Source organism: Perissodus microlepis, chromosome 5 (genome assembly GCF_051167445.1).
Source record: "Perissodus microlepis isolate ML-2025 ecotype Zambia chromosome 5, ASM5116744v1, whole genome shotgun sequence".
Classification (NCBI taxonomy): domain Eukaryota; kingdom Metazoa; phylum Chordata; class Actinopteri; order Cichliformes; family Cichlidae; genus Perissodus; species Perissodus microlepis.
The window spans coordinates 31,611,221-31,623,791 of NC_140465.1; the positions used below are offsets into that span (position 1 = coordinate 31,611,221).

The window sequence follows — 12,571 nt, forward strand, 5'->3', positions numbered from 1 at the left end:
TTACTGCCTTCTATTTCCAGCCGAAAACTTTTGCATTCTTTGAAAAACTAGCCAAACCTGTAGCCGACTCCATCACTTTTTTTTTTCTTCTTCTCTTTTCTTTCAGTCCGATCGCCCAAACTCCTTCCCCCTAAACGTCCTCGTCGCCAAAAAGATGTTGCATCTTCAAAAAATAAAAATACAATAACTGAGACTTACAATGAAGTATCGTTGCAACTGGTTTACTGAACCTTCTTTTCAGTGCATGTACAGAACAGGAGTATCCATTTTCTGCTGCCTCCTACAGGACACACTCTTCTTCCACTTCCTTACACATTAATGTAACACAGAACCAATACTGCCTCTCCTGGCATTACCATTGTAACAACACACTCATTCTGTTTCTTTCAGAAGAATAACAGGAACTTAGGGTGTAGGTATCTATGAATAATAACTATTATGTATACTCATATATTTATATAACCTACTAATTTCTTGCGATACCACAGGGACCCATCAATCAAACCCTGAGGTGGACTCCTTAGCACTTACACTTGCTAACCAGACTTGCTAGCTTTAGTTGACAACCCCACCTTCTTGTACAAGGTCAATTCTGGCTCCAAAACCCCAGACGACAGCTAAAATGTTGACGTTGTGATACCAACATGATGCTTCACAGACCAATAGGCACTTTCATCATTCACAATGCATTACTGCCTTCCTTCTTATTGTTAGTCACAGTTTCAGGTAAATCAACAAGTTTCATATATATTATTAATCTGATTCACTTCTGAATATGTTAAATATTTTTTTGTCATCCTAAAATATCTGTATCCAAGACACTACTGCAGTAAGCTGTAGGCAATTAACCTTCTATTGAAGAAAAAAGAGCCCACCAGCTTTTTTTCTATAATCATGTTCCGTTACTGTGTCTTTTTATCAGAAGTAGTCCTCGAAGCTCATTATTACAGACTATTGATTAGCAGTGTATAAACTCTCAACTCCAGGTGCAACGGCAAACCACTTGAAGATCTAATTGCAAGATTACCTCAACATCAATAAAAGAGTATAAGAATTGAGCTGAAGTGGCATAGACATGGCTTCACATATATACCCACCTACATGCTTACAAACAAAAAATAGGTCCACAATGACTGAATTTTTTTAACACAACTAGTATTTTTTTTTTTTTTTTTTTGTCCACTGACTTAAAAATACTGATCTCAAAGGAAGTCGATGGGTTTGGGAATTTACCCAAGAGACAAGAAAAGGAAAAAAATAATCAAGACATTGGCTGGTAAGATGAAAACTCTGTCCCAGCGGGACCCTGGTGGTGTTCAAACTGCTTTTTCACTCCATCCCTAGACACTGAAACACAAGGCGATAGCTGTACCCTGTCATCTCTGAAAGAAAGAAACATATTTTTGACCTGTCTGTCTCTCACTATCTCAACTAACATATTTGATAATACAGCAAAGACAAAAGGTACATCATGCTATTGCAGGAAATGGCACATATTCTGTTTCGCAGTCATCAATCAGCTACTGTAATTATCAGAATCATTTTTAAATGCCAAAACCATTAATCATGTTTTCCAGTAATGAATTCAAAAGCAATAATGATGAATACAATTTGCCAAATCTACCAATGCAGACTGTAACAGGTTTCCCATAAAATATTAATAAATTATAAAATGATGGTAAAGAGAAAAAGACAAGGAAAAAAAACAGTCAGCCCCACTAATATTACTCTGGATGGTAATTAGCTGACTGATGCAGCAGTGTGCCACCTAGCAGTGCTAGGTGAATAATCACTCAGCCTGTCAGCACAATCTGAACCGAACATTCACTCTCTGTGCACTGAAGTACTGCAAAAGATTTACACACATGCAGGCGAAAGATCTAAGCATAGAGTTAAGGAACACCCTGCTTTACATTCAGCTAGTGCGCTCTGGCTCCTGGTCTGTCACGGTGGGTATACTTCTCCCTGGCAGCCCAGCACCACAAACCAAGAGCCAAACATAGACTCTTCCATTGGCACACACACATATTCCAGTTTCCTGCCCCATCTTTCCTCTCATTCCAAAGCTTTGCACAGTCATCAGATGCTTCTGATCTGAACCAAACTGTTTATAATCGATTCTTTAAAGGATAAGTTCTTTCCATCTCTTTCTTCCATTCTTTCACTCTCTCCCCCACTGCGTAGCTTGCCCACCCAACTCATTATTAAAAATAATTTTGTAACGCTAGGAGCACTGGCAGGTCACATGGAATAAATGGATTCTCAGATCTCTCCATGCTTTGGAGTTGGTTTAATCTGTTTCCCTCCTCTTTTTCACCTTTTGTCCACAGAGTACCTCACGCAGTAGGAGCCTAAATTGTCAAAAAAAGTCCTTCTTTGTGTAATTAAAATGACAAAAAAGAGGTCAGATGAAAGGAGTATGTGTGTATGTATGTGTGCTGGGGGCAGGGGACATGCTTAGCCTTCTCTAAAGCCCTTTGAAAGGAAATCTATTTCTTCCATGCCCCGCTGGAAAGGCCAACATAACATAAGCAATAGAGGAAGCCATGTTAGGTGGAATTTGCTATTCTGGGTCGTCACTATGACATCTTAGCTTTATACAATATTACTCAGAAAGCAGTTAAAATGTAACTTACCAATAATTTGCCATTTTTGTTGGATGTTTGACAACATAATGCACATTCAAGTTTAAAAATGAAAAGAGTGAGCGAGGTGCTCGGAGAGATCAGGATCAAATATTGTGAATTGACACATTGTAAAATTGAATTTGACTTGAGAAGTGAGGACAGTAAATCACCATGAATCTAAAAGCCATCAAAGGAGAGCCAGTAGCTTTTTACATTCAAAGAGGAGATTTTTACATTAGGCATTCATTCATTACTCAGCAAAAACCTAATTGATCCATGTCTCTGAGTTCTAGGGTAATAGCAAATTGATTGATTTAGCCTCAGGAGGAAAAATGTGGGAATCGTCCGGCCAAAAAGAACAGCAGAATCATCGGCTTTGAGCTGATGGATAAGACTGGAATAACAATGAATAAAACGTGGTGGATCAAAGGTGAGATGTGTCAAAAACAGTTTATGAGGAATGGCAGATTAAAGCACCGCTGAAATTCTGCTATTATAGATGCCAGTTACCTAAAAAGACTTGCAGTCTCAACAGTATTCAAATTTAAAAGATTATCTAATTAAACTGGATTACATAACTAATAAAGCTAAGGAATTAGATGCCTTAAGCTAGCCCCAACTCTAAACCGACTCAGGATTAGCAGTATATTTTATGTTCATGGTTGAAGAATGAAATACACCCCTGGTAACACAAGTAATGGAACTTCAACCTAAGAAGGGACATGCTCATTGCTTGTGTGGAGTACTTAATATAGATTAGAAGGAGGAACGACTACAGCCACCAATAATTCTTGCCATTTCTGTTTGTGAAGAGCAACAATATTTTTTAAAAAAGACTTAACAAGCCCCACCTATCCTTTAGATTGCCGTTTGTGTAAATCCAATCCATCAGCGGGTGTCTCTGAGGTTTTCTGTATTGATTACACCTCATTAGCCACACGTCTCCGTCCCACCAAGGGTGGACTCTGGGGGTCAATGGACAGCTGAAATGGAGCCAACAGCTCAATAGAATGACCATGGCAATTATGCAAGTCTGGGTTACACAAAAGTGGAGTGGGTTCTCAGCTAGAAGATTTGCAGTAAATGAAGTGTGATCTGTCAGTAATTTAAGCTAAAATGACTGAAATGATCTTGAAAAACTCCATAACTTAGAATTTAACACAAATATCACCTCACAAATATTTCAGAGTACTTAGGGTTTTTTTGCTTATCTGACATAACACTGCAATGTGACATAACTTAACCACAGTTGCATGAAGGAGCTTTTCTAAAAGATTTTCTCTTGAGAGGCAAGTGCCGGCCAGGCACTATTGAAGTACTGTAATATTGTGTGTCTGTGGGTTGGGTTTTTTTTAAAGTCTGACATGTTTTCTCAGTATTAAATATCCAAAAATGTACTTCAACTCAAAAATTAATCCTTAGAACTGAGATCATCAGATCATCCTCAGATCTCCTACACTCACAGTCAACACCAGGTATGGGCAGACTGTGCTGTTAATAGTATTAAATGATAGTCCTCTTGTTTTTACACATTTTCGCAAATGAAAGTTTGTTTTTTTTACATGCACCATGCTCACACAGTGTAATTATATAATTTTTGTTAATAAAAACATTTTTGAAATAATTTATTTTATTTCTTTATTTAGAGGCTGTTGGCTCCGTGGTGTGGTGGTTTATTTCATTACGATTTCCTATGTGAAAGTTCCCCAGTTCAAGATTGGTAGGAGACACAAACCAAGTCTTGGAGTGTCACAAGACTGGATAAATGGGAAGGTTGTGTCAGGAAGCATATCCAAGCTAAAAGTCTAATTTGCACATCCATCCACTATAGTGACTGCCTGAAAGTACTGTTGTGTTTGGAATCTGCACTACTGTAAAAAAAAAAAGTATTTAGCAACCGCTCATTTCTTTATGTATTACTTCTTATGTATTATTTGGAAAATTTGAAATACAGTATGCGGGGCAAAATCAGGATTTGTACACTTCTAATGAGTTTGAAAGTCGGTATGACCAAAACAGCCTAAACTCTCTTAAGATTTCTTGTAATTTCTTTAAGAAATCTTCAGGAATAGTTTTCCTGGCTATTCAAAGCGCTTCTTTCTGTTCTCTGTCAAGACGGTCCCCCAATGCTTCAGTAATTTTGAGGTCTGGGCTTCGGAGAGACCAGTCCATGAGCTATAGTGTTTCATTGTGTGTTTTTTATCCAGGTATGCTTTCATTACACTGGCAAAGTGTTTGGGATCATTACCATGATCAAAAATGAAGCTGTTGCCAGTCGGACACTTTCCAGATACAGTGGAACCCCGACTTACGAATACCCCATGTCACGAAAAATTCAAGTTACGAAGGCACTGAACGGCAATATTTCTGCCCGTGTTACGGCAAAATGCCCGTGTAACGAAATCCGCTGGCTCTGATTGGCTGAGCCTACAATGCCCACAATGCCTTCCGAATCATGTGACAACCCCTTGGCTTCCGTACTTGCGCTTCGCTGTTCCACTTGAACGACGTATTGTTGTTCTAGTTAGCAATTCGCCTATCGTTCAGCATCGCCTCATTCAAAAGGCGCGATGGGTGCTTTGACTTACGAAAATTGTCAACTTACAAAAGACCCTCGGGAACGGATTAATTTCGTAAGTTGGGGTTCCACTGTACTATAACATGAATGTATAAACTTTCCAGGATATAGCATGAATGTACTCTACTACTGAACATATTTTTCTACATTCATGAGTCCATTCATTTTGAGAAAAGATCCTAAAAACCAATGGCTGGCTAGACCGAAAGCATGACAGTCGTGTTTTATTTATGTCTGTAGACACTGACTGTTGTGTCTCTTTCCTAACTGCCTCTCTAGAACCTGATGACAAATTTTAAAATTTAGATTCATGTGTAATTCACGTGTAATTTGGCATACCTTGGCCTTTTTTCCCTGTTTCTCTTAATTAATTCGTCAGCCTTCCACTGAAACCATTTCTGATTAGGTTAATCAATTAAAGGCCCAGGTGCATCTCTCAGATCCAATGTCAGGCCTTTGTTGATTTTTATCTTTGTAACATGGTTTTCAGATTTTGTTTATCTGCAGTAGATATTTGTTTTTTATGCCTTTCACTTCTTTGCCCTCAACTTATTCAGTTTCCTCAGATATTTTAAGGTTACACTGCATACCATGCCAAGATATGTCAGGTTATCAGCTAACAGTTCATTGTGTAAACTTTGTCAGTTTTTATAGATTCAGCTAAAGAAATGGAGGTAAAAATGTGTGTTTTGTATCAGGGAGCCTAAAGACTATTTAAAACCAGGTCTTTGTTAAGTTGTCTGTAATATGTAGACAACACCGTTTTTCCCTTAAATTAGACGCCTTTTTATGCATGAATAATTCATTGTTCAGTTTAAAGTCACTTAAACAAGGAACAATGGTCAGGTACAAGGATTAGACTGAAAATGAGTGAAAAAGTAGCCAATGTCCAAAGAAAAGCTTTGAAATACCTTCAGAAAGTCTGAATAATTTGCTTAAGACCACTTTAAAAAAGAAAGCCTGGCTCCTTGGAAGCAAAATATAAGGCACTGAGGGTCTGCTCAACATTTTTGAAGAACACTACTGTGTATTAAAAGGGTAGAAGCTAATGTATTAAGAACTACTATGACAACTTGATAACTAATCAAAATCTTTTTATTTATAACCAAAGATCTGTTCAAAGATAGCTCTTCATTTATGACTATCATGACCTCATTTATTTATAATATTTTCTGTCCTTCTCGACTCAAAAAGATACAAGTGGAAAGGAAGGACAGGAGCCATATTTAATTGTGTTTTGGAAAACAAACGGGAAGCTGTAAAAGACAGATACAATGGAGTAGGGGTGGGTTTTGATTATCGATTAAAATCGATTCTGGCTTGGATAACGTGATATCGATTCATTAAAATCCTGAATTGATTTTTTAATATAAATTTATTTTGCCCGAAATGCCAGAGTCTCAGGTGAAACTTCACAAAATTTTGACAACCACCAAACAGCTAAAACAGTAAGTGAGAGCAGGAACACGGATTCTGCACAAAGACGTAAACACAAAGCGCGGACCCGTGGATCACAATCAGTGAGATGTTGCCTTTCTCACCCGACGGCACGGACACGATCGAGTAAAGCTGTTAGTTTGATGTCTCTCCAAACGATATTGACCGAACCGGCAGCAAAAGAAGATCCAAACTACGCTTCACATAAACATCGTCATGGATTCCCTCTTACTTTTGCTTTTTTGCTTCCACCACAATAAAAATCACACTTCATGCACAGCTCTCTCTCCCTCTCTTGCTCTCTCTGTGTACTTCAAGAACAGTTTCCCGTCTAAAAATCTGTTTTCTGCATTATTCGCTTGCTTGTTACGCAAAAGTCTACCGTTGTTTACAGCGCTGTCGGCCGCTGTTTTTATTCCCTTTTACTTACTTCCGAAAAGAAAACCTAATTTCTGCCGTTCAATGGGCTACTGAACAAATTTAAACTTTTTAAAATTATGCAAAATGCAAAACGCTTAGCCGTGTCTGTACTAAAACCGCTGTCACTTAAGAGGTAATGTTCATAAGTTGATTAAAAGTTTTCTTTCGTTTTTGATGTACTGGAGAATATTTTTTATAAAATTCCAGGCCAGGAAAATCACCTTCATGTTTATCTTCAGCTACTTTGACACAAAGACATCTGCTGTGATGCTTACACCTTTGATAAAGTCTCGCAAGTGTCAGCTTCCCTTTTATAGATACAAAAATATGTAAATGTCCTGATCTGAATTATAATATTTCTGACTGTCTAAGGCAAAATTTCCCAGATTCAAATTGAATTGATTGAATCGATTCGGGACCTTGTGAATCGGAATCGAATCGATTCTAGAAATCAGTGACGATACCCAGCCCTACAATGGAGCCCTGCAGTTTCCAAGAGGTTAAAATGAGCACAAACCTGTGTGTACCGATAGTACTTCTATTGCTGCTCCTGCTGTGGCAGCTGTTGTTTTGTGTCTTTGAGCCTCTCCGCAGTACTCGACCATTATGTTTAGTTTTATCCCAAGGACTTTGTTGTTACCTGGGCCTCAGTTTCTGTTTATCTGGCTCTTTTTCTCTCGTTCTTTCTTCTTCCTATTTTTTCTCTCACGTAATGTCTGTCTCTCTCTTACACTTTCTGTCAGCCCCCAAGCTTCAGTTTTGAGTTTTGATAGCAAAGTTATGAGCCTGTCAAAGTTCTCCCTGGTGACTGAAGTTGGATGTGGGTGTCTTAAAGTGTTCAAAATTGAATAACTTAGAGGTTGTGACATTGCCGATCAACATATTATCTGCAGGGAATTCCACTGGGATGCAGTAAGACAAACTGTATGCTTGGTAGTTTTGCTCTTAAAATGCCGTACATTGTATCAAAGTAAAAATAGAAGTAAGATGGCACATGCAATCCATAGTGTCCGTGCAATATCAGTTGTCTTACTGTAGTGTATTATAGCCATTCAATATATTTTGGATGGTTTTAGCTTTAGTGTCCTTGTTGTAGGTGAAATGCAAAGGCCGCCTCTCTAGGGAGCGATCGCATACTTTCGAAATCCATTTATCGCACCTTCAATTAAAAACAAACCCATAAACTATCAAATTATGGTCTTTGTATTTTGCTCCCTTTTTATGGTTTTATATTATCTCATGCAGCTACGGTTCAGAGGCCGTAGGCCATCAATTGATATTCATTTTCATGTGAAATTTTCTTTTTTAATATCATCTGAGCTAAACCATCTGCATTCCAAGTTGGCAGATGTTTTTCTGAAGGACAAAGTTGCAGCAGTGAAACATGATACGAGATAATGAGTCACTAATTTTTAATATTTCCAGCAGCAATATTTAAAAATTATATTGTACTGGATCCCACAGGGTATTTGGTATTTGGATAATGACACCAGTGACTTTTGACAAGGACACAATACTTCTGACTGGATAATGTTGGACTCAACACCTGAACCTTAACTGAAAAACAACATGAAATAAATTCTGATACACTAAAGAACTCTAATATGTTCAAGTTTCTGGATCTATGAGAAAATTTGACTGTACTACACTGCAGATTCTTTTGGAAAAAGCTGCCTTACGTACTACTGTTGTTTATCTACCATTTTTGTCAGCGAACTGGTAAAAATGCTGTGATCAACGTGGACTCCCTGCTCCCACAGTAGGTAGCAGTGATCTTTTGTCTCTGGCTATCTTCAACACCCAGGGACTACCTAGTGAGCCACACTGCCTGTGCTAGCTAGAAAACAACCAGAAGCTGCCGACAGCGTTAATCACAGCTTTAATGCTTCCATACTCTGGGATTTGGAGGTGGAGGCTGGTGAGACTGGTTACCTTACCCTTTCCTAACACACTGAAGCTTCTTTCCACACCATTAGTGCTCTCTGCTGAGCTGTTCTATCCAGGTCTACAACCGTACAAATGTACAGCAGAGCGCTGTGAAGTACCATCTGCTGTAAGCGCAACTAACTACAGTAAATGTGAACACATCAGCACATTAGAGCAGCCACACCATGTGAGCATGCAGCTCACCTCTGAACTACATGGTTTTATAGCACTTGGGGGAAAAACACATTAAAAATTCCACAATAAAGAAACACTGGAGGACAAAGAACGTAAGAGTTGGACTGAGGGCTGATTTTACTAAGCTTATTCGTGGCTTCTTTCCAACACATTCTGAGGATGTATTAGATCACTTTCATGACAGGATTCTCAGGCGATATCAATTTATTAATACAGTGTCATCCTCACTTGCCACCTGCATGAGCATCTGTTGGATAGTTGTTCTTTTAAGACTAGCTCCTACTCCTACAGTAGGCTGCCACTGTTTGTAATGTGCAAAATTTGTATGTATGTGTCTTATTGTGTGTTTTTTTTGTGTGTGTGTGTGTTCTTTGCAACTGTCATCCCACCACATTTCTTCTTGCTCAAGCTGCATTGTCTCTACCTACAATCCTTTGGTGCTCTTTTTCTCTTATTCTTATTCTCTATCAGTTAAGGCCCTGATATTGTCAAATTTTCATGGCATAATTTAAAATCTGCTTCTTTCATTTACGGTAACCACTGCCAGAGGTACTCGGATAACAAGCTGGGAACCTATCGCTAGTTTGATGACTTAGCCTCTGCGGGCAATAACCAATTTTTCTAGCCTTCTGGTATAGTCAGCGGGTACATTGTTTACAAATGGAGACAACCCTAAAAAAGCTGAATAAAAGTGCAATTGCTTATTATATTTTTCACAAAATAGTTGATGATTTGGAAATTATGTTACAGCTCCGCTTTTGTCTATACACTGATTCTTTTAACTACAGCTTATCATGTGCACTGTCAATAGACCTCAGACTGCAAGTGAAGTCTAAACAGAACAGTACACAGAATCTGTCTACGCATAATCACATTTTTCACATTTTTAAAATCAGCTAACTGTGGGTAAGTTGTCACTAAAAACTACAAATGTCTTGAGAAATATCAATCAACTCTTAAGATCTGTTAGACTGTACTGTGGCACAGACAGCACTGGTAAGGGTCTGGAATAAGCAGATATTGTCAGGCAAAAAAGTTTTGAAAAACAGTGCAGTATGAAACTATAAAATAAGCAAAAAAATCAAATTAATATTAAACAAAAGATACAAATGTCTTCTTTCTACATTTTAGCATTCTTCAGCAAGTGAAAGAGACAGTGTCATAGCCTTAAACTTCATAGTGCTGGCAAAACTTTTATTGTATTACCAGAATTTAGTGAGATTGACTGTTGTAGTGTGAGAATCAGTTATTATATAATCAGTTATTCTGGCTCTTACTCGGCTGAAGCAACAAAAAAAAGTACATTAACTACGGTCACCCGCGGTTACACAGTTGTATTGCAGCTTTACAAGATCAGTTCGTATACTTTATCACAAATACTAAGGTCACAAAGCTTTCAGGTAATAACTGTATCTGAAAGCATTCAGTAAATAGGATAAAGACACAGAAAATATTTCACAGCGTCAATTTGTTCTAACTTCATACTTACATAGAACGTGTTGTGGCAATGACCCAGGGCTCAGTAAACTATATAATGGTTTACTGTCCATTTCTGAAGGGAGATGGAAGAATCTGGAAGGATGGAGCGCCATCGATTGAAATTATGATAAAGCGCTGTCTTTGTAAATCTCTCCTTTTAATATATTTTGCAAAGTCAATTCCCAAAAGCAGACTTCAGTGAACAGTGCTCAGCTAAAGTTCACGGCACAGTAAACTATATAAAGGCCCATTTTGTATCACTAGCATGATTAGATGACCCATAGGTCTCAGCTGATTCTTTAGAAGACATTTAACTGTTTACGTGCGCAACTCACCACTTTGAAGTCGTCAGCAGCACATTCCTCCCCTCTATATGAGCAGGAAAGCAGCATGTCCTTAATGTCGTGGCCTGTCCGGTCATAAAATTCACGCATGTTGAAAGGCCGAGGTTTATAGCTGTCAAAGTCCGCTCTCTCCTTTAGGATTTGCAGGACATTTTCCTCCACCAGGTGTGGGTCCCGAATCTCATACCTGGACAGAAAGATTCTACACTTAGTCAACATTGATCACAAAATACACACATGTGCACAACTAACACACAAGTCTAATGTACTTAGGTTTTGCAAATTCAATATCACAAAAAGGATTTTGCCTCATTATACAGAAAAAAAGTAACATTTTAGGTTATTCTTTTTCTGTATAAAACATAAGAATTATTTTTTCAAACTGCTTACCTTGAGCTTACCAAATCCACTTTGTCAGATTGTAATATTAAACATCCTGTTATTCCTTATTTTCTCACTCAAAGTATTAAATGCAGTTAAGGTTGTTAAAGAAGCAAGACACAACCTTAGTTGTACCTCTGTCACATCTAAAAAGATGGATTTTAAGAATTTTGCAGGTACACAAGTTTTTCTGGCAGAAGAAACATTAATAACACAGATGCAGCAACAAGTGGATATTCACCGTTCACCTTAAAAAAAAGGTGTACATACATGTCAGCATCATCAGAAGAGCAGCTAGAAACCTCTCACAATATCATCTTAGTTTTATGAAACTGACAGCTTAACTGTGGCATACCAGTCTCCATGGAGTGCAAGAAAGCAGCTCATTATTTACAGGATGGGAATATTTCATTTCAGACAATTACTTTAATCAGTCTGTTAAATAATTAGGGTTAAATGTGGTGGCAGAGCGATCGTGTACAAAACAATGTTCAGAATGCTGCTTTCAGGCTGATGATCCTCCACACCTACTATTTAGTGTAAATAAATAAATCTTCATCTGCTGCAATTTTTTTCAAAGTGAAAAATGGATCAATTTTACCATGTTCCACCTCTCATTTCTCCTGCAAACAAATAAGAAAAAACATGACAAAGAAGCAGTAATTTGCGTGCATCAATGCACACAGAAATGAAACAGAAGAAAAACACTGTGGAAATCATTTATGCTATGCCTTAATTTGACAGCTACCATCAACCTCTAGTGCCTGCTCACAGTCATTCACTGATACAACGTAACCTCAATTAAACAGTATGGCCCCGCGCAGCGAAAAAGTGGCCCATTGATGACCCCTGTTGAGCAATGGGCCATCAGTGGTACAAGCATCCAAATTATAGAGTGCTAAAATTAAGCACTACTGACAGACACTTGTGAGATCATTGTTGTAGGACACAGAGAGTGAAGAGGACAGCTTCTGTTTTTTCAAAATTGAATTACTGCAAAATACTAAGGTAGAGTCCTGAATTCATATGTAATGTTGAGCAGAAGCAGTAATATCATGACCAGGTTCATATATTGTTTTATTGTAAGAATTTTGGACAACTCGTTTTGCACTAGCAAACATGAATAAGTTTATCCCCAAGCTGAAGAAGTGAAAACCAGAGACGGAGAAAGACAAAGACATACC

General features: G+C 38.1%; 1 protein-coding gene and 1 long non-coding RNA gene across 2 annotated transcripts in view; one reads left to right on the forward strand and one right to left on the reverse strand.

Moving 5' to 3' along the window:
* Nucleotides 1-12,571, reverse strand: part of asic1b (acid-sensing (proton-gated) ion channel 1b) — a 188,781-nt gene that overhangs the window by 169,324 nt on the left and 6,886 nt on the right. The window contains exon 2 of the mRNA XM_084929396.1: nucleotides 10,998-11,193. Coding sequence (XP_084785522.1) covers nucleotides 10,998-11,193 — 196 coding nt within the window. The remainder of the gene's footprint in view (nucleotides 1-10,997; nucleotides 11,194-12,571) is intronic.
* LOC146387638 (uncharacterized) overlaps nucleotides 1-12,571 on the forward strand; it is a 58,881-nt gene that overhangs the window by 42,000 nt on the left and 4,310 nt on the right. The window lies entirely within an intron of this gene.